The sequence below is a fragment of the Apodemus sylvaticus genome, chromosome 20, assembly GCF_947179515.1.
Source record: "Apodemus sylvaticus chromosome 20, mApoSyl1.1, whole genome shotgun sequence".
NCBI lineage: Eukaryota > Metazoa > Chordata > Mammalia > Rodentia > Muridae > Apodemus > Apodemus sylvaticus.
Genome location: NC_067491.1, coordinates 57,764,701 through 57,787,211, shown reverse-complemented (window position 1 = coordinate 57,787,211; position 22,511 = coordinate 57,764,701). Strand labels below are relative to the sequence as shown.

The 22,511-nt window shown below is 40.7% G+C and overlaps 2 protein-coding genes across 2 annotated transcripts in view; both read right to left on the bottom strand.

Annotated features, from left to right (window-relative positions):
• Positions 1 to 3,113, bottom strand: part of LOC127671005 (vomeronasal type-2 receptor 116-like) — a 41,980-nt gene extending 38,867 nt beyond the window's left edge. The window contains exon 1 of the mRNA XM_052165647.1: positions 2,899 to 3,113. Coding sequence (XP_052021607.1) covers positions 2,899 to 3,113 — 215 coding nt within the window. The remainder of the gene's footprint in view (positions 1 to 2,898) is intronic.
• An 18,402-nt stretch (positions 3,114 to 21,515) lies between these two features.
• LOC127671022 (vomeronasal type-2 receptor 116-like) overlaps positions 21,516 to 22,511 on the bottom strand; it is a 42,008-nt gene continuing 41,012 nt past the window's right edge. The window contains exon 6 of the mRNA XM_052165688.1: positions 21,516 to 22,444. Coding sequence (XP_052021648.1) covers positions 21,516 to 22,444 — 929 coding nt within the window. The remainder of the gene's footprint in view (positions 22,445 to 22,511) is intronic.

The following is a 22,511-nucleotide window of genomic DNA, read 5'->3' as shown; positions in this document are numbered from 1 at the left end:
ATCAGAAACAAAAGTGACAGTTGACACTGGTGAGGACCTCAAGGAAAGGGTGTGCTTGCTCCTCCATTCATGGCAAACTTCTACAGTGACCTTGTCCATCAGCAACTCAATAGCCAGCCATACCTCTTCTGAGCATACATCAAAATATTCTACAGTTGTGCCCAAGGACATTTGCTCAACCATGTTCTTTGCAACTTACTGCATAACAGCCAGAAACCAGAAGCAATCTAGATATCCCTCAGTCAAAGAATAGACAAAATGTGTTAAGTTTACATACTGCCATAGTACACAACTCTTTAATAGAGCATCATGGAATTTGGAAGTAGAATTATTTATCCAGAGCAAGCTTATCCAGACCCAGGAAGATGAACATGGCATGTTCTCACTGACAAGTGGATTAGTTCTGAGGTACAGATTTGGAGAGAGCAAGTAAGAAATAGGGATTAAGGGACAATGCAAGAATATTCACAATGTAACAAATATTAGTGTCGTGTGTGTATAAAGAACTTGTTCTTTGCCAGGCGGTGGTTACACACACATGTAATCCCAGCACTCTGGGAGACAAGAGGCAGGCAGATTTCTGAGTTCGACGCCAGCCTGGTCTACTGAGTGAGTTCCAGGACAGCCAGGGCTATACAGAGAAGCCCTGTCTCCAAAAAACAAAAACAACAAACAAAAAATAAAAACAAAACAAAAAAAACCAAAAGAACTTGTTCTTTTGTTTATTACTCTGTACTTTCACTTCCACAGTACTATTGTCATGTTATTTTGTTAATTTAAATCACCTTACACCAAAAATACTACGGTTTAATGATTAGGATATTTTGGGTAATTTGAAATCCACCAAATATCCTTGTAACTGAAGGCATCACTAGCAATATTTTTGCTGAAAAAAGTTATAGTTTTATAAACACCAGTATATAAAATGGGTCAAACATGCAGACTGCATTTTATTGGGAAACACTTCAGCTTGGGGTTTTCATGCTTGCCTGCTGTTTTTGATTCCAAAATATTTTTTGATTAAAAAAATACCTTCCACTAAACTATTGCAAAATGGATTAATAATAAAAAAATCAGAAAATGGGTTCAATTACACACACGTAAATTGAAACTCCAGTGTTAAGGCTCATAATTCTAGCCACTCTAAAGCACATGATCATTGTGTTCATTGTGACCATGACGCTTGCACTTGTGCACATAGAAACAGAAAAAGGAAGAATGTCAGAAAGATCCTTTTTCAAAATGACTGTGCACCACATCACTCTATTATAAAAGATTTAATCAGAAGCATGAATGAAATTTAATAGATCTTACTCTATATTTACTTTATATGAATACTTTATATTCAGATACCCTTTCTTGTAGAAAACTAGATAATTTTAAATTACATTAAATAAGGCGAATATAAATATATTTAATATATTTATACTTTATACATATATTTATCATACATGAAAAAAGAAATCACTTCCCAAATTCTGTTGTCTTATTTCATATCCTGTTAAATCATCTGACAAGTCATTTTCCACTTGCTAGTATTTGATGAGCTGTTCTACTGCAAATGTGCTTTTGCAGTGAGACTGCTCCCACTACACTGTCTGGACAGACATGGGGCATAGTGCAAAGTGGTTCCTGACGTGGTGCAACTGCACAACAGTGTAAAAGATTTATCAAATGCATCCATGGTTCTTGCAAAGTTAAAAAAAGATATATACCTGGGGCATTTAGAGAGCCACATGAAATATTTCAGCTAGTTGTGAATTTTTGGATCATTCTGATCATCTTTAATATTAAAATTTATTTCAAACTATGAAAAGATGTCTTCTTCACCTAATGATGTTTTATTTCTGAATCATTTCCCTTCTACACTGCCTTGACCTAACAATTTATCACCATACCAATTTGCTAGCAAAGTGTTAGCAATGTTTCTACTTAGACTAAATCCACTTAGACATTCAGCAATTTTCCAGCAACTAACCAGAAGCAGGACATTCATTGCACAGTTTTCCTTCCCCAGGTTGAATTCAGAGTTGAGTGTGTACTTTGTTTCTCTATTTCAGTTCTTTAGTTTATATATACCCTGATAGAAATTTCAGCATGCTACAATATACACTTTATTTCCTTGAAAAATTATTGTACATTGCTATTTATGTCTGAGATTACCAAGGAAGTTGAAGCAAACTTTATCTAGATCTGCTGTTCCTGCAGATATTAGACTGTCTAGGAAAGAGCCTTCAGTGACATAATCTCAGAATATTCCTGTATGAATAAATTCATGAAATCAAGTATTGCATAGTGGAAATTTTAAATTAAATAGGTTGTAATGGATAAAAATCTGAAATCATATAAATTAAAAAACATTAGCTTTCAATACTCTGCAAAATGTTAAGGATAGAAAATAAAAGTGAAGAGAGATAAATTTCTAATTCTGCCATCACTGCATTCAAATCTGTGTCAGCTGACACAAACAACACTGATCACTCTAGAACCTGAGGAGGTATTACAATGTCACAGATTTCAAAGGTATTACCTGCTCTAATACAATCACAAATGAAACTCCCTGATTCTCTGAAGTGTTGTGTTAGGCTACTGACAACATCCCTTGTAGTACAGGACTGGCATGAAATGTGCTCACAGTCTGAGGAATTACAGACAGCATGGTGAAAGGTGATCAAACTGCAATGACCAAATATGAAACACAAAACTCTGTAATGACATATTTCTCTTCTCACTTGAGAGGACATAAGGAGTCATCAAGAAAAGAAAATTAAACAGAGGATCTTGGAATGGAATATATGAAGGAAACCTCATGAGGAGAAATTTTTGGAATAAGGTTCAAATCCACACTTAAAGTAGGACAAACGAATATTTAAAAATGAGTTGATACAAATCACTTACCATAAATCATTAGATGTGCCCAAAGGTAATGTTTTCCAATCAATTTTTAAACTTGAAGCAGAGTCACCTATGAGAGGAAAAAATGCACCAATGACCACAGACCCATCATGTTGCAGTACATGTTCTGATTCTGTTAGTCCAAAAGGGGCTGCAATGATCCAGATGGGTGTTCGCATCTGTAAAAACCAGAAGATAAAAAGCCAAGAGAAGAGCATATGAAGAGATGTTTCTGCCAAGATCTAAGTCGTGGGATGGTACAACCTATGGTGTGCTACATATATATATTCAGTGCTCATATGTGTTTGCATGTGCGTGCCTGTGAGTGTGTGAGTGTGTTTGCACTGTTGTTGTTGACATGATGACAGAATATTACACTCTAATCAGCCAGAGATATGTGCAAGGATCCTTCCATTCACCCTTTGAGAGTTCTATGGCACTTTATCCTTCAGGCTATCCATATGAGTCACCTCACTCAGTGACAAACAGGTTACAGCATCAAAGGACATGCTTTCATTTCCACTAGGAATCACAATAATTACTCCAAGACTGAAACACCCCAGTGTTGCTTTCTGCCTCTGTGTTTATGGCCTAAAATGTTTACCAAGAAAGAATTTATTCGAGAGCCTTTCAAGATAATGCCCACATATCACATCAAAGGAAATCATTGTTGGAAAAATATAAATACACATTAAAGACCCATACCAAGAACTGATGAACTTAATTAAAGGTGCACCATGCTCCAAAAAACTTAATAGTATTGGTCTTAAGTTCACTTTTTACTCTCGTATGGTTCTTAGGGTTCTGAGACAATTCTATCTTTCATACATGCATGTCTATATACCAATACTTGGCCAGTTTACTCCTGCATACCCTTTGTGTCACATTTGTGTCACATTGTTGTGTAACCTACTACCAAGGTGAAGTTATTACTTCAGATGCATAACTTAATTTCAAGGTAGAAATCAGGTTAATAATTTGTTCTTTATCCATCCTGGAACAATGAATATATATATATATATATATATATATATATATATATATATATATATATATATATATATAATTCATTGCCCTCTTAACAACTCATTCCTTTTTTTCTTTTTCTGACATGAGGGTATTAGAGAAATTCCCCCCATTTCTCCAAAGAACATATCATATGCTGAGGGGGTCTCTATGTTTCTTTCATGGAGTCACTCAACAAATGTATCATAAGCAGGGACTATTTTCAATCAATAAAACAATTTAAGGCACAATAAATACATTGTTCTGTAGTGTAGACGTGCTTGCATTTTCCTGTTAGTTTGATTGCCATGAAGGTTGTACAACATAATAACTAAAAGAATGTATAGGCACGTGTAGGTGAATGATACAGGTAAGCAAAAACTTCTGTAAATTAAAAAAAAAACCCTATCCCACCCTACCTCCCCCTGCATCTATGAGGATTCTCCCCCACTCACCACTCATTCCTGCCTCTATGCCCTACCATTCTCCTATACTGGGGCATCAAACCTTCATAGGACCAAGTTCCTCCCTTCCCACTGTTGCCAGATAATCCCATCCTCTGCTACCAATACAGCTGGAGCCATGGTCCCTCCATGTGTATTCTTTGGTTGGTGGTTTAATTCCTCAGAGCTCTGGGGGGGTCTGGTTTGTGGATATTGTTGTACTTCCAATGGGGTTACAAACCTCATCATCTTATTCATCCTTCCCCTAACTCCTCCACTGGGGTCCCCATGTTCAGTCTGATGGTTGGCTGCAAGCATCCTTGCCTGTATCAGTAAGGGTCTGGCAGAGCCTCTCAGGAGAGAGCCTTATCAGGCTCTCATCAGCAAGTACTTGTTGGCATCAACAATAGAGAATGAGTTTGGTGGCTGCATATGGGATGGATTCCCTGGTGGGGCAGTCTATGGATGGCCTCTCCTTCAGTCTCTGTACCATTCTTTGTCCCTGTATTTCCTTTAGACAGGAGTAATTGTACATTAAAATTTTAAGAAGGGTGAGTGACCCCATCCCTCAACCAGGGGCTGTGCCTAACCTCTGGATATGGTCTCTATAGTTTCTCTCTCCATATTTTGTTAGATATTTCCGCTAAAGTCATCCCCATTGGGTCCTGGGAGCCTCTTGCTTTCCTTGCTCTGGGACTTCCTGTTGACTACCCCCAGTTCCCATCTGCCATTGGTACAGACCTCCGTTCAATTTCCTGACCCTCTTTACACACCCCCAGTCTCCTCCCACACCTGATCCTGCTCCATCTTTTTTTCTCTCCCTCCTCTCTTCCTTCAAAGTCCCTCCCACCCTCTACCTCTTGTGATTATTTTGTTCTCTTTTCTAAATAGAAGTGAAGCATCCAGAGATTGATATTCCTTCTTCATGACCTTCCTGTTATCTGTAAGGCAAAGGACACTGTCAATAGGACAAAGCAACAACCTTCAGAATGGGAAAAGATCTTTACCAACCCTACATCTGATAAAAGGATAATAAGTGCCACGGCTGCCTGTCATTTCTACTGGGGCAGACTCTTTCCAGGTCTGCTATAGTGAAAACACCATTTTCGATACATTCTAGAGAATCAGCTGCACTCAGAGCATTTGAGAACCAGAACCACTCAGGGACTTTGGGTCTGCTATAGTGAAGACAACGTCTCCTGATACATCATAAAGAGCCCACTGCACTGAGGACATTTGGTCCCTCTGCAGGAGTGTGGAGAGGCCTGGGAGCATGGTGATGATCCTGGACCACAGAGCTACATCCACAAACACCACCACAGGAGAGCTGGTCTCCCAGGAGTGCCTACATACCAGTGTGCACAGAGAGAACAGGAATCCCAGGAGTACAGATACACAGGCTTGCAGGACAGAGAAGCCACAGTCAGAGACAGCAAGACCAGCTAACACCAGAGATAACCAGATGGCAAAAGGCAAACAGGAGAACATTACCAACAGAAACCAAGGCAACATGGCACCATCCAAATCTAGATCTCCCATAACAGCCAATCCTGGATACACCTAACACAACACAAAGGCAAGATCTAGATTGAAAATCACATCTCATGATGCTGACAGAGGACTTCAAGAAGGACATAAATAATTCCCTTAAAGAAATACAGGAGAACATGAGTCAACAAGAAGTCCTTTAAAAAGGAAACACAAAAATCCCTTAAAGAAATAAAAGCAAACATGGGTCAACAGGTAGAAGCCCTTAAAGAGGAATCACAAAAACTCCTTAAAGAATTATAGGAAAACACAAACAAGCAAAGGAACTGAACAAAACCCTCCAGAGTCTAAATATGGAAGTAGAAACAACAAAGAAATCACAAAGGGAGACAACTCTGGAGATAGAAAACATTGTAAAGAAATCAGGAGTCATAGATGCAAACATCAGCAACAGAATACAGGAGAAAGAAGAATCTCAGGGGCTGAAGATACCAGAGAAAGCATGGACTCAACAATCACAGAAAATGCAAAATACAAAAAGTTTGTAACTCAAATCATGCAGGAAATCCAGGACAGAATGAGAAGATTATATACCTAAGGGTTATAGGTATACAAGAGAGAAAAGATTTACAATTTAAAGAGCCAGTAAATATCTTCAACAAAATTATAGAAGAAAACTTCCCTAACCTAAAGAGAGAAATGCCCATGAACATACAAGAAGCCTACAGAACTCCAAATAGACTGGACCAAAACAGAAACCCCTCCCATCACATAATTTAAACACCAAATGCACTAAACAAAGAAAAAATATTAAAAGCAGTAAGGGAAAAAGGTCAAGAAACATATAAAAGCAGTCCTATCAGAATTACACCAGACTTCTCACCAGAAACTATGAAAGCTAGAAGATCCTGGACAGATGTCATACAAATCCTAAGAGAACATAAATGTCAGTCCATGCTACTATACCCAACAAAACTCTCAATTACCATAGACAAAGAAAACAAGACATTCCATGACAAAACCGAATTTACACAATATCTTTCCATAAACCCAGCCCTACAAAGGATAATGAGTAGAAAATACCAACACAAGGAGGGAAACTACACCGTAGAAAAAGCAAGAAAGTAATCTTCTTTCAACAAACCCAAAAGAAGATAGCCACACAATCAGTATTCCACTTTTAACAATGTAAATAACAGAAAGTAGCAATCGCTTTTCCTTAATATCTCTTAACATCAATGGTCTCAATTCCCCAATAAAAAGCCATAGACTAACAGACTGGATATGTTAACAGGACCCAACAATTTTCTTCACACGAGAAACCTACCTCAGTAACAAAGACAGTCACTACCTCACAGTCGAAAGTTGGAAAACAATTTTCCAAGCAAATGGTCCCAAGAAACAAGCTGGAGTCGCCATTCTTATATCAAATAAAATCAACTTTCAACAAAAAGTTGTCAAAAAAAGATAAGGAAGGACACTTCATAGTGGTCAAAGGAAAAATCTACCAAGATGAACTCTCAGTTGTGAACATCTATGCTCCAAATGCAGGGATACCCACATTAATAAAAGAAACTTTATTAAAGCTCAAAGCATACATTGGACCCCACACAATAACAGTGGGAGACTTCAACACCCCACACTCAGCAATGGACAAATCATGGAAACACAAGCTAAACAGAGAAACAGTAAAACTAACTGAAGTTATGGACTAAATGGATCTAACAGATATTAATAGAACATTCCACCCTAAACAAAAAGAATATACTTTCTTCTCAGCACCTCATGGTACCTTCTCCAAAATTGACCATATAATTAATTGGTCACAAAAGAGGTCTCAACAGATACAGGAATATTGAAATAATTCCATGCACCCTATCAGATCACTACGGCCTAAGGCTGGACTTTAGTTCAAACAAAAACAGCAAAAAATATACATAATCAGGGACGCTGAACAATGTTCTACTCGATGATAGCTTGCTCAAGCGAGAAATAAAGAAAGAAATTAAAGACTTTATAGAAATTAATGAACAGGAGGACACATCATCATGCCAAAACTTATGGGACACAATGAAAGCAGTGCTAAGAGGAAAACTCAGAGCTCTAAGTGTCTCCAAAAAAAATGGAGCTTATGCTAGCAGCTTGACAACACACCTAAAAGTTAAAGAACAAAAGAAAGCAAATACACCCAAGAGGAGTAAACTTCAGGAAATAACCAAACTCAGGACTGAAATCAACCAAATAGAAACAAAAAGAACTATACAAAGAATCAACGAAACCAGGAGATGGTTCTTTGAGAAAATCAACCAGAGAGATAAACCCTTAGCCAGACTAACCAGAGGGCACAGAGGCTCTCCCCAAATTAATAAAATCAGAAATGAAAAGGGAGATATAACAATAGAAACTAGCCAGGCGGTAGTGTCACATGCCTTTAATTCCCAGCACTTGGGAGGCAGAGGCAGGCAGATTCCAGAGTTCAAAGCCAGCCTAGTCTACAGAGTGAGTTCCAGGACAGCCAGGGATATACAGAGAAACCCTGTCTCATGGAAAAAAAAATAGAAACTGTGGAAATTAAGAAATCACCAGATACTACTACAAGAGCTAATACTCAACAAAATTGGAAAATCTGAACAAAATGGACAATTTTCTAGACACATACCAGGTGACAGCGTTAAAACGGGATCAGATAAACCATCTAAATAACATCTAAATAGTTACATTAATCCTGTTGAAATAGAAGCAGTTGTTAAGAGTCTCCCAAGGGGGAAAAAAAGCCCAGGACCAGATGGGTTTAGTGGGGAATTCTATCAGATCGTCAAAGAAGAGTTAATACCAATACTCTTCAAACTATTCCACAAAATAGAAACACAAGGAACACCAGCCAATTCATTCTATGAAGCCACAATAATACTTATACCTAAACCAAACAAAGACCAAACAAGGAAAGAAAAGTTAAGACCAATTTCCTTTATGAACATTGATGCAAAAATACTCAACAAAACTCTGGCCAGCCGAATCAAAGAATGCATCAAAACAATAATTCACCATCATCAAGTAGGCTTCATCCCAGGGATGCAGAGATGGTACAATATATGCAAATCCATCAATGTAATCCACTACATAAACAAAATAAAAAAAAAAACCGGCATGGTCATTTTATTAGATGCTGAAATCGCTTTTGACAAAATTCAGCATCCCTTCATGATAAAATCTTGGAGAGATCAGGAGTTCAAGGCCCATACCCAAACACAGTGAAAGCAATTTACTGTAAAGCGGTAGCCACTACCTTATTAGGACTACACACTATAAATCCACCTGTGACAAGAGATCTCTTCCCCCAAAGGGTAGTAGGCAAATTTGGCATAAGGCTGAATTTGTCCTGAATTGCCTTCTTCATCTTTGCAGGTTAGAAGTTTAGCACTTTGCTTTGGGTTATTGGCATAACCAATCCCTCAGAGGTGAGTGAGCATGTCTGACAAGGGACAAGTTGAAGGCCAGTCTTGTCCTCTAATAATTGTCACATCAGCTCCAGCATCTACTAATCCTTCAAAGGTTTTTCCCTCAATTGTTAATTTAAGGTTAGATCTCTTACTAGTAATAGATTGAACCCAGTACACAACAGAGGAACCAAAGCCACTCTGTCCTCTCTTACTGGAATCTGGAAGGTAGTTAGTTGATACAAGGGAACTAAGTTGAGCAATTCTTTGGTTAGCAGGTATAGCTATAATACCATGAAGGGAAGCAGCCATAATTTTAATTTCTCCCTCATAATCATTGTCTATGAACCTGGATAACCCTCCAGTTCTTTTACAATAGTACTGCTTTGTCCTAGAAGCAATCCACAAGTTTCTGCAGGCAAAGATCCGAAAACTCCTGTAGGCAGGGTCTGAACTCCCATTTCTGGGGTTAATACAACATGGGAGGTGGAATAAATGTCCAATCCTGAGCTGCCTGGTGTTGCCCTGAAAATTCAAAAACAGATGTCCCTGGCCTGGCAGCGGCCTCATGGCCCCACAAAATGCTTGCTGTGGGCATCTGGGGGGAGGCTGGCCCCTCTGCCTGAGGCTGGCCCTCTGCCTGAGGTTGGCCCCTCTCCCTGAGGCTGGCCCCTCTGCCTGGTTCCCGACACAGAACAGCCCTGAATATATTTTAGATTTACAGTGCCTGGCCCAGTGATTACCTTTCCTGCATCTAGGACAAACTCCTGGGGATAACTTGATTGCCCACTTACAGCGCCTCTGTTCCTAGGGCAATCACTTCTAAAATGACCCAAACCTCCACATTTAAAACACATTTTATTCTCTCCTCTCTGTGAGAGTATCACTTGCATGGTGGTTCCTTGCAAAGCTGTAGCCATAGCTAGACTTTGATTGTATGAAGGCCCAATCTCTGCACAAAGGCAAATAAATATACCCAGCTAAGTCTATCCGTCCCTTGTAAGGTGTAATGGTGGTATGACAAGCTGCATTAGCATTCTCATAAGACAATTGTGAGACAAAGATTCTGCTTGAGAAGTTCCAAAAATTCTGTTAGCTGATTTCAGTAGCCTATCCACAAAATCCTGAAAAAGTTCATCAAGTGCCTGTCTAATGCTTGCTAAACTTCCACTGAGATCCCCTTTAGTTGGTAATTGATTCCACGAGTGGTGGGAAGCCATTGCAACCTGTGCATACACTCCAACAGGGAACCCAATCTGATTAGCATTGCCTCCATATTGACCTTCTCCTAGTTGCATGTTAGTGTCCCAATCTGGATTACCTGATTCATCCCGGTAGTTCTCTTACTAGCTTCACGCCATTCAGAATTCCAAAGCAAGATATCTCCTCCTGACAAAGTAGGCTTACATAAAATCTTCCAATCTTGTGGGGTTAAGCTTGACTGCATCACAGTATTCAATAAAGCTTGTGGAAAAGGAGCTATGGCTATGATGTGCCACAGCTGTCTTTAATTCCTTTATCACTTTGAACTCCAAGGTCTGATATTGTCTAACTATATTCTGCTGGCCTATGATCTCAACGACAAAGTTAGATGTGTCCTGCCTTTCCCTGTGAGCCTGACTTACAGCTCTTTCTAGTGGTGATTGGTGTGTCTCAGGATCACTGCTCCTTCCTGCACTTGATTCCCTTTCTGCAATTTAATTTCAAACTCCAATTTATGTAATTGCATCTCCATCTTAGTATCATCTCGTACAGTAGAGGCCACAGGCAGAGCAGAAGGTGCACTAGGAGGCCAATCCTCACCATAATATTAGGCAGCTCCTTCATCTGAATGAGCTTCCTCCTCTAATGTTAGCTCATCAGTAGTGTCTCTATATCATTCTAAGTTAGGGTTGAGAAGACTCTTTTCTGAGGAAGTCCTCTCTGGCAGGCTTCCTTCTTGAGATTCCTCAAGTGTGGTATCTGGTGCCTGTGAGATCTCTTCATCAGTAGCATCTTTTATAAGCATCCGGAGGCAGAGGGTAGTATTATCTGCCTTGGTGGCTCTTAGTGCTTTTCCAATTTTTTCCCAGGTTCTCTTATATAAAGTTCTTTTTTTCACGGAACCATGGGCAACAAGAATCTATCTGATCTAAAAAAACCTTCTAACCATTGTTTTTCAAACCCTACTCCTTTCTCCTGAAGCAGCTCTTGAAGGCTGCGAACAAACACCTGGTTTGAAATTCCTATCCCATTTCCCACTGTCACCTCCTAAGCAAGCTCAGTGTTGGGTCTACGCTGTCCCACTTAGCCCCTATCCTTCTGCACTGACAACAACAGCTTCAAAAAGATGAAATTTTAGACTAGTGTTAGTATTTAGCTCCTGTATTTGCTCCCCATGCAGGATACTGTCTTTTTCTATTTTCTGCAAAGGTTCGCCGAGACAGGGTCGCCTCAAGACACCTTCCTGTGTCTGGATATTGGTCAGGTGCCAATCTGTAATTGCCAGCAGTTATGTCGAACAGGTTCCCTGGAAGGGAAGCTGGGGATGTATGGGAAGGTGGGGAAAAGAGAAGGAGACCAAGACAACAGCACCTGCTCAAAGCCTCAAGGTTTAATGGAGGACTCAGAATTTTAAGGTTTCAGGTAAGACTCTTCCCCCAAATTCCAGGGTGTGTTCTGGGAACTGGTCTGGCTGTTCCCTTGGCATTGGCTCCACTGCTCAGGCAGCTGGGTGGGTCACCTGCTTAATTCAGGAATTTGTAAATCTGGAGGAACAAAGAACTTCACCTTGGTCTGAGTGCTCTACCCTAGGTGGAGAGGATTATGGCTAACAGAGGAATTTCCACTCAGAGGCTGGGAGAAGAACTTCATCTTGGTCAATGTCAAGTTCCTGCCAGGTGGCATGGCACCCCAATAAGGCTCTCTACACTGGATGTTTTCAGTCAGGAGCTTTTTGCATTTTGTGTTTCTTTGACTGCTGTGTCAATGTTTTCTATCTTCTGCACCCGAGATTCTCTCTTCTTTCTCTTGTATTCTGTTGGTGATGCTTGCATCTATTACTCCTGATTTCTTTCCTAGGTTTTCTATCTCCAGTGTTGTCTCTCTTTGTGATTTCTTAAATTTTCAACTTCCATTTTTAGATCCTGGATGGTTTTGTTCAGTTCCTTCACCTGTTTGAGTGCGGTTTTTCTGTAATTCTTTAAGGGCTTCTATCTGTTTACCTGTGTTCTCCTGTATTTCTTTAAGGAAGTTACTAATGTTATTCTTAAAGTCCTCTATTAGCATCATGAGATGTGATTTTAAATCCAGCTCTTGCTTTTCTGGTGTGTTGGGGTATCCAGGATTGCTATGGCGGGAGAACTGGTTTCTGATGTTGCCAAGTAGCGTTGGTTTCTGGTGCTTATGTTCTTGCGCTTGCCTTTGCCATCTGGTTATCTCTGGTGTTCATTGTTCTTCCTTTCTTTGGCTGGAGCTTGTCCCTCCTGTGGGCCTGTAAGCCTGTGTCAGCACTCTTAGGAGACCAACACTCTTCTGACAGGATCTGTGTGCAGATGGCTGTGGAGCCTCTTGGCTCCAGGGTGCAGATGGTGACTGGACTGCTCCTGTCCCAGCTGCTCCACTGGATGCCGTGTGCATTCCTAACCTTTCCCCTCCAGACAGTTATTGGAGACAAAGTGTGGATCTCACCTCCAGAAGTGAAGGCTCTGCTGGGAGATCCCACTCTCCTGGTGGGCAGTGCACAGAGAGAAGTGGAGCTGCCGGGCTCCCTGGTACAAATGGTGAGAGGAGGGCTCCTGTCCCAGCTGCTCCACTGATCATATGATGGTGAACATTTCTTTAGGTGCTTCTCGGCCATTTGATATTCCTCAGTTGAGATTTATTTGTTTACCTCTGTACACTGCTTTTACTAGGGCTACAGGTTTCTCTGGAGTCTAACCTTTTGAGTTGTTTGTATTTATTGGGTATTAGCCCTCTGTTGTATGGAGGGTTGGTAAAGATCTTTTCCCAATCTGTTGACGGCAGTTTCGCCCTCTTGACAGTGTCCTTTGCCTTACAGAAGCTTTGCAATTATATGAGGTCCCATTTGTCAATTATTGATTTTAGAGCACAAGTCATTGGTGTTCTGTTCAGGAAATTTTCCACTGTGCCCATGTGCTCAAGGCTCTTCCCCAATTTCTCTTCTATTGGTTTCAGTGTATCTGGTTTTATGTGGAGGTCCTTGATCCACTTGGACTAGAGCTTTGTATGAGAAGATAAGAGTGGATCCATTGGCATTCTTCTACATGCTGACCTCCAGTTGAACCAGCACCACTTGTTGAAAATGTTCTTTTCCACTGGGTGGTTTAAGCTCCTCTGTCACAGATCAAGTGACCATAGGTGTGTGGGTTCATTTCTGTGTCTTCAGTTCTATTCCACTGATCTACCTGCCTGTCTTTGTTCCACTACCATGTAGTTTTTATGACTATTGCTCTGTAACACAGCCTGGGGTCAGGGATGGAGATGATTCCCAGAGAAGTTCTTTTATTGCTGAGAACAGTTTTTGCTATCCTGAAGCTTTGGTTATTCTAAATAAATTTGTGTATTGCCCTTTCGAACTCTATGAAGAACTGAGTTGCAGTTTTGATGGGGATTGCATTTAATCTGCAGATTGCTTTTGGCAAGATGGCCATTTTTACTATATCAATCCTCCCAATCAGTGAGGATGGGAGATCTTTCCATCTTCTGAAATCATCTTCAATTTCTTTCTTCAGGAACTTGAAGTTCTTGTTATACAGATCTTTCACTTGCTTGGTTAGAGTCATAAGGTTTTTATATTATTTGTTACTATTGTGAAGCATGCTGTTTCCCTAATTTTTTCTCAGCCTGTTTATCCTTTGAGTAGAGAAAGGCTACTGATTTGTTTGACTTAATTTTATATTCAGCCACTTGCTGAAGTTGTATTTCAACTGTAGGAGGTCTCTGTTGGAACTTTTGGTGTCACTTAAATATACTGTCATATCATCTGCAAATAGCGATATTTTGACTTCTTCCTTTCCAATTTGTATCTCTTTGACCTCCTTTTGTTGTCTAATTGCTCTGCCTAGGATTTCGAGTACTATATTGAATAGGTAAGGAGAGAGTAGACAAACTTGTCTAGTCCCTGATTTTAGTGGGATTGCTTCAAGTTTCTCTTTTTTTTTCATTTATTTTTTTATTGATATATTTTTATATACATTTCAAATGATTTCCCCTTTTCTGGGTGCCCACTCCCTGCAAGTCCCATAAGCCCTCTTCCAAGGCCCTGTTCTTCCATCCACCCCTTCCCATTTCCCTGTTCTGGAATTCCCCTATACTCTTGCACTGAGTCTTTCCAGAACCAGGGGCCACTCCTCCATTCTTTTTGGACATCATTTAATTTGTGGATTATATCCTGGGTATTCAAAGTTTCTAGGCTAATATCTACTTATCAGTGAGTGCATACCATGATTGATCTTTTGAGACTGGGTTACCTCACTTAGTAAGATGTTCTCCAGCTCCATCCATTTGTCTAAGAATTTCATGAATTCATTGTTTCTAGTGGGTGAATAGTACTCTATTGTGTAAATATACCACATTTTTTGTATCCATTCCTCCGTTGAAGGACACCTAGGCTCTTTCCAGCTTCTGGCTACTACAAATAGGGCTGCTATGAACATAGTGGAGCATGTGCCCTTATTGCATGTGGAATACTTTGAAGAATATTGGTATAAAACTATCTGGTCTTGTGCTTTTTCTTGTTGGGAGACTTTAAATGGATGCTTCTATTTCTTTTGGGCTTATGAGAATATTTAAATAGTTTGTCTGATCATGATTTAATTTCGGTAACTGGTATCTGTCTAGAAAATTGTCCATTTCATCCAGATTTTCTAGTTTTGTTGAGTATAGGGTTCTGTAGTAAGATCTAATAATATTTTTGCATTTCCTCAGTTTCTGTCCTTATGCCTCCCTTTGATTTTCTTAAAGAACCAACCCCTGGTTTTGTTGGTTTCCATGTAGTTCTTTTTGTTTCTACTTGGTTATTTTCAGTTCTAAGTTTGATTATTCCCTGCTGGGTACTCCACTTGGGTGTATTTTCTTCTTTTTGTTCTAGAGCTTTCAGGTGTGCTGTTAAGCTGATAGTGTATGCTCTCTCCATCTTTTTCTTTCGTTGGGGAACAGGGAAATGACTCATAGCTATGGGTTTTCCTCTATGCGCTGTTTTCAATGTGGATATTAGCCATAAAATACAGGATACCGATGCTACACTCCACAGACCCAAGGAAGGTAAGCAAGAAGGAAGGTTCAAGTGAGGATGCTTGAATCTCACTTAGAAGAGTGAATAAAACAGTCATAGGAGATAGACGGAGGGAGGGAACTGGGTGAGAGAGGGGATAGGGAGGTGAATGAGGTGATACAGTTTTCAGGAGCAGGTGGGGAGACAGAAGGGCCCAGAAGGCCAGGAGAATAAATTGAAATCTGCAACTCGCAGGGTTGGGGGCTGGAGGCATCACAAGGACATAAAACCTGGGATGGGGTAGACACCCAGAAATCAGTGGGGACGACCTTAGCTGACACTCACAGCAGTGGAGATATGAAGCCTGAAAAGGCCACCTCCAGTAGCCAGACAGGAACCCCAGTGAAGTGATAGGGACACCAACCCACCCACAAAACTTCTGACCCAAAATTTATCCTGTCTACAAGAAATGGAGGGGTAAAGATGGAGCAGAGACTAAGGGATTGGCCAACCAATAACCAGCCCAACTTGAGACACAACCCACGGACAAGCACCAGTCCATGACACTACGATGATACTCTGTTATGATTCCAAACAGGAGCCGAGCATAACTGTCCTCTGAAAGGGTCCACTCAGAAGCTGACTGAACCATCCAAACATGGGATGGAACTGGAGGACTTGTATTAGTCAGGATTCTCTAGAGTCACAGAACTTATGGACTGTCTCTCTATATTGAGGGAATTTATTGTGATGACTTACAGTCTGTAATCCAACTAACGCAACAATGGTCTGCTGTGGATGGGAAGTCCAAGGATCTAGTAGTTGCTCAGTCCCCAAGAGGCTGGTTGTTTCAGCTGATCTTCTGTAGAAGTAGGTTCCAACAGATGTGCTGGCAAGTAAGTGCAAGTGGGTGAAGAAGAGTGAATCTTCCTCCTTCAATGTCCCTATGTAGGTCTCCAGCAGAAGGTGTGGCCCAGATTAAAGGAGTATGCCACCACACCTGGATCTGGAACATGCTTTGTCCTAGGCTGACCTGGAACTCGGAGATCTCCTTGCCTCAGTCCCCTGGGATTAAAGGCGTGTACCACCTTGCCTGTGCCTAAGCTTTTCATGGCCACTATGCCTCAAGATCTCCATGCTAAGATCCAAATCAGAAACTTGTATCTTCCAGCCTCAAGACCTGGATCACAAGTATGCCCCTCAATTCTGAATTGTAGTTCTTTCCACATGCAGTCAAGCTGACAACCAGGAACAGCCATTACAAGAATCTTATGGAAGAGTTGGGGGAAGGATTGAGGGCCTGGAAGGGGATAGGAACTCACAGGAAAACCAACAGGGTCAACTAACCTGGACCCCTGTGGGCTCTCAGAGACTGAATCACCAACCAAAGATGTTTGAATGGGCTGGACCTAGGCCTCCCCATGCAATGTAGCAAATGTATAATTAGGTCTTCATGTTGGTCTTCCAACAGGTGGAGTGGCGTGTATCCCTAAAGCTGTGAAATATGTTTCCCTAACTTGGTTACCTTGTCTGGTCTCAGTGAAAGAGGATATGCGTAATCCTGCAAAGACTTGATGCACAAGGGTGGGGGATACCCGAGGGAGGTCCTCTAAGAGGAGAAGGAGATGGGTGACAGGGGGGAAGACCTGTCTTCTTGAGTGAGGGGAAGACCAAGAGAGAGGGCATAAACCAGGTGAATGAATGAATAAATAAGAGTGAATAAATAAATAAATATGTTTTTCTATTATTTTAAGTGTATGGGATTTGGGAGGGGGTGTATGGGCACACGTGTACAGTACCCAGTGCCCAGTGGTCAGAAGAAGGTATCAGATACCTCTGATGATGAAGCTAAGAGGCAGTCATGAGTTACCATGCACACTAGCCACTGGGCCATCTCTCCAACCATAAAATTATTCCATTGCTACAGCATGACTGTAATTTTGATACCATTATGAATCATCATGTAAATATCTGATTTGCAGGATGTCTGGTACGTTACCCCTGTGGGGGTTGTGACCCCCCCCCCCATGTTGAGAACCACTGTTTTAGGGACTTGGTTAGGTTCCAGGCCAATGAGAGACCTTGTTTTATTGAAGAAGAAGAAGAAGAAGAAGAAGAAGAAGAAGAAGAAGAAGAAGAAGAAGAAGAAGAAGAAGAAGAAGGAGAAGGAGAAGGAGAAGGAGAAGGAGAAGGAGAAGGAGAAGGAGAAGGAGAAGGAGAAGGAGAAGGAGAAGGAGAAGGAGAAGGAGAAGGAGAAGGAGAAGGAGAAGGAGAAGGAGAAGGAGAAGGAGAAGGAGAAGGAGAAGGAGAAGGAGAAGGAGAAGGAGAAGGAGAAGGAGAAGGAGAAGGAGAAGGAGAAGGAGAAGGAGAAGGAGAAGGAGAAGGAGAAGGAGAAGGAGAAGGAGAAGGAGAAGGAGAAGGAGAAGGAGAAGGAGAAGGAGAAGGAGAAGGAGAAGGAGAAGGAGAAGGAGAAGGAGAAGGAGAAGGAGAAGGAGAAGGAGAAGGAGAAGGAGAAGGAGAAGAAGAAGAAGAAGAAGAAGAAGAAGAAGAAGAAGAAGAAGAAGAAGAAGAAGAAGAAGAAGAAGAAGAAGAAGAAGAAGAAGAAGAAGAAGAAGAAAGAAAGAAAGAAAGAAAGAAAGAAAGAAAGAAAGAAAGAAAGAAAGAAAGAAAGAAAGAAACAAAGAAACAAAGAAAGAAAGAAACAAAGAAAGCATCTAAGAATGGACACTTGAGGTTGCCCTCTGACCTCCACATGCAAACACACACACACACACACACACACACACACACACACACACACACACACACACACATGAACATGCGCAGGCACACAGGAGAATCACTGTCACCCAAGCTGGTCTCACACTCCCCATTCTACTACCTCAGCCGCCAAGTGCCAGTGTCACAGGCACGTGTCCCACACCCACAGTCTCTGGGCCTGCTGAACATTGCCAGCACTGGGCAGTGAGGCAGAGAGGCAGGCATGGGTGCCTGGGAGAGGCTCAGCTCAGCTGCAGTCAGGCCAAACAGAGGATCTGTACAAGCAGAGCCCTGCTGTGCTCAGGATGTGAGCCTGCCTTTTCACTGGGAACTTCTGCCTCTAACAGAACATCTGGGACCTGTGGGACCCTACAGTGCAGAGCATTGGCTGGAGGATGCTGGCACGCAGTCACTTAACAGGGAGGATCCCCGTGAAAATGCAGGCTGTCAAAAGCTGAACACCAGCTACCAAGGGCAGAGGCATCCGGCATGCTCGCTGAGTTGAGCTGAATTCCTCCTGACACTATTATTGATCCTAAGATACAGCTGAATTAGGGAAAGGCTGGAATAATTGAAGAGGAGTGCGACCCATAGGAAGACCAGTCGTCTCAATAAACCCGGATCCTCCAGATCTCTCAGACAATGAACTGCCAAGCAGGCAGCATACACTAGCTGGCCCAAAGCCCCTCATACACACACAGACACATAGACACAGACAAACACACACACACACACACACACACATGAGGACTCACTGAAATGGCCTCACTGAGAGTAGACGCACCTATCACTTGAGAGACTTGAGGTCCCAGGAAATGTGTAGGCCTGATGGTGTGTGGTAGGGGTGGGGGAGTTGGAGGTTGGGCCATTCCCTTGGAGACTGTGGTGGAGGAATGGGGTGAGGAAAGGTCAGAGGGCAGAGTGGGAAAGGGATAGAGACTGAACTGTAAAAATAAATTGGGGACTAGTAATAATACTGATAATAATAAATAAAAAATATGAAGTACCATTGGTAGCTTTACCACTAGAACAAATAATCACAAAGAGACTTGCTAAGTACAATTTCTAATTATATCATAAAACAGATATGAGACTGAGTCTCAACCTTTCTAGGACATCTGTTAAATATCATGAAACTCTACATTCCATAAAGACCCTTAACTGTAAATATCTGTGTTTACAATTAAAATAATTAATATAAAAAAGAATTGTTTTAGTCTCCTTTCCTTAGGTTGATTTGCCTTGTCCTAGTCCAATGAGATGGACTTTTTTTCTTAATATGATTTGCTACTATGTTTTGTATTTATCTTGTAGAATCCTATTCTTTTCTAATGAGAAAAAGAAATGGACTAGATCCAGAAGGGATGAGAATAGAGAGAAACCGGGAAGATTAGAGTGGGATAAAACTGTAATCAGGATATTTTGTTTAAGAAAAGAATCAATTTTTAACAAAAGGGATAAGTTGCCAATGGTTGGTGAATATGTGAGTTGGTAATAAATGTTTAAACTGAATTAAAGTACAATAAATAAATGAGTCCATTATAGCTATTAATAGCAGTCTTTGGTTCAGAGAGAATAAAAAATATTCCCCTAAAAGATTTAGACTGCCAAAGCGCCTGATGGTTATCTAGACAAGTAGCTTTTAGTTGAAGATAGATAATTTTGGCTTCAAGGAAGATTTTATCAGTAGAAAAGGAAAAACATAGGAGAGGAAGCAGAGAGGAAGGAGTGAAGGAAGGAAAGAAGGAAGAAGGAGGGAAGAAAACGAGAGTATAATGGAGTTAGTTTATTTTCCTTTGAAAGTAAAGAAAGATGCCTTTGAAGTTCTGAAATTACTATAAATTCAGTGAGAGCAGTGATTCTCAACCTTTGAGTCATGTCCCCTCTGTGTTCACAGGACTCTTCACAAGAGTCACCAAATACCTTTGAATCAGGAGATAATTATTTAATGATTCATAATGGTAGCAGAATTATTGTGATGAATTATCCATGAAAATAATTTTATTATTGGAGTAACCAGAATATTTGGGAATATATTAAAGGTTCACAGAGTTATAGAGCTCGTGAACCACAAGTTTAAGATGGTCAAGCAAATTTTAATTCATGTTAGGAGCAAACCATTACATTTGTGAGTTTTGGGTAAGTGGTCTGCTAACTTAGTATGAAAAATGTGGGTTACATGCCCACATTTTGAATAGATTTTAAAAGTAAAGAATTCTATGTGCTAAAAAATTATGCATAATTTTTAGAGCACATTGTTTGTTTGCAAAGACTCAGCATTTAATCCACTGTTATCCTCATATGGTGTCAAGAAATAATTTTAGATTTTGAGATACACAAAATTTTCAAAATGTGGTGGGAAGAGTTTAAAGGACACTTTTCATAATTTTGGATAAGAAGGTAGAGAATAATGGTTAGAGTGATGTCACAATTAACTTATGGTTCTAGAGGAACAAGAATTTTATTGGTCAATATAATCATGTTACACATTGTACATAATGTAAAGCAGTGTCAGGTATTCGCCCACATGATGCTGACCTCAGACTCAGAGAACTAATTGCTTATTTAGCAGGACAGCCATCAAGATGAGTCACATTTAGCTATGCCATGGTTTCTGCTGATTGCTGTTTCAGGACTTCAGTTGAAATAAGAACAGTACTGAAAGATTTGAAAATATGAAAATTTATGAGGAATGTTTTGGTATGAAGTTTTATGTGGCAGTCAAACAGTGTGAAATTCCTGACATGTGAAACTGTTAGAAATCAATGCCACCAGAAAGACATTGCATAGTCAGCACTGGGAGAAATGAAAAGGTCCTTAAAGGAAAAAACACCACTGGTTGAAGTAATTAATATGATTTAGAAATAAGAACTTAAAGAAAAAGCCCCAGGACCATCACATGATTTGGTGAATAGAGTGTCCTTACTGCAAAATGTGAGAGATTTCAATAGGAAAAATTAATTATTTAAGTCAGTGGAAACAATAAGAGCTCATGCAATCATATCTCAATGTTATGATTGTTTTCAAAAGGGTTTTCTAAAGTTATATTACATATGTTTACTTATTTTGGGGACTGGAAATGCACTAGTCCAACTTCAGAAAATCAATTCCTTACTTCACCATGGGGTTCCAGGGAATTAAGCTCAGAATATAATATCTGGTGAGAAGAGGCCATACCCACAAAGCCATCACAGGAAAACATGTGACCTAATATGTGATGGTCAGAACGGTAGAGATCCAGTGAAATTCAGTTTAGATGAAGAATCATGTGAACTATGTTTTAAGTAAATATTTGCCCCTGTGGTGTCTTTCATCCCTGTTACGAGGAAGTGTGTTTAATTCTGGCCTAAACAAAACAATGTAGCACTTAGGGACAAAGATTACAATTAGAATGCTTGCACTGGAAGCCAGGATAGAGAACATTTCCATAGCTACCCTGACCTTCCCAGTGGTGCTGTGGTAGACAGGGAGGAACGTGACCCATACACTGCAGAACACAAGCATGCTGAAAGCCATGGACTTGGATTCATTAAATGTGTCAGGAAGGTTCCTGGACAAGAAAGCCATGAGATAACTACTCAAGGCCATGACTCCCAGGTAGGCCAGAGCACAGTGGAAGGCAACAGCTGAACCCTTGTTGCAAAGAATGATGATGTGTCCCTGTTCAGAGTGAGCATCCATGTCAATAAAGGGAGGGGATGTTCCCAGCCATATGCCAGAGAGAAGTACTTGTATCAGAGTGCAAGCTGGAATGACACATTTAGAGACCTGTGATATCTGCAACCATCTGATCTTTCTTCCTGGAGCTGTAATCTTGAAGGCCATAACTACAGTGATGGTTTTGGCCAACACAGTGGATAGAGTCACGGTGAACAGAAGTCCAAACACGTTCTGTTGCAGGATACATGTGGCTGTGTGTGGAAGACCAAGGAAGAGCAATGGACAGAGGAAACAGAGGGTCAGAGTGATGAGCAGGATATAACTGAGAGATCTGTGATTGGCCTTGACTATTGGAGTGTCTCTGTAGTTTACAAAGACTCCAATAGTAAGAGCTGTGAGAGTAGAAAATCCAAAGGACATGAATGTGAGTCCCTTCCCCAAGGGATCATCATAGGCCAGAAAGGTGACAGTTTTCTCCAGGCAGTGTGTCTTCTCTGCATTTGTATAATGAGTTTCTGGACAGTGCACACACTGATCCATACCTGGTGGAAATGAAGTTGATCATGAATGCATGGTCAAGTTTCCCTTTACCCTACTACATTTTATGCT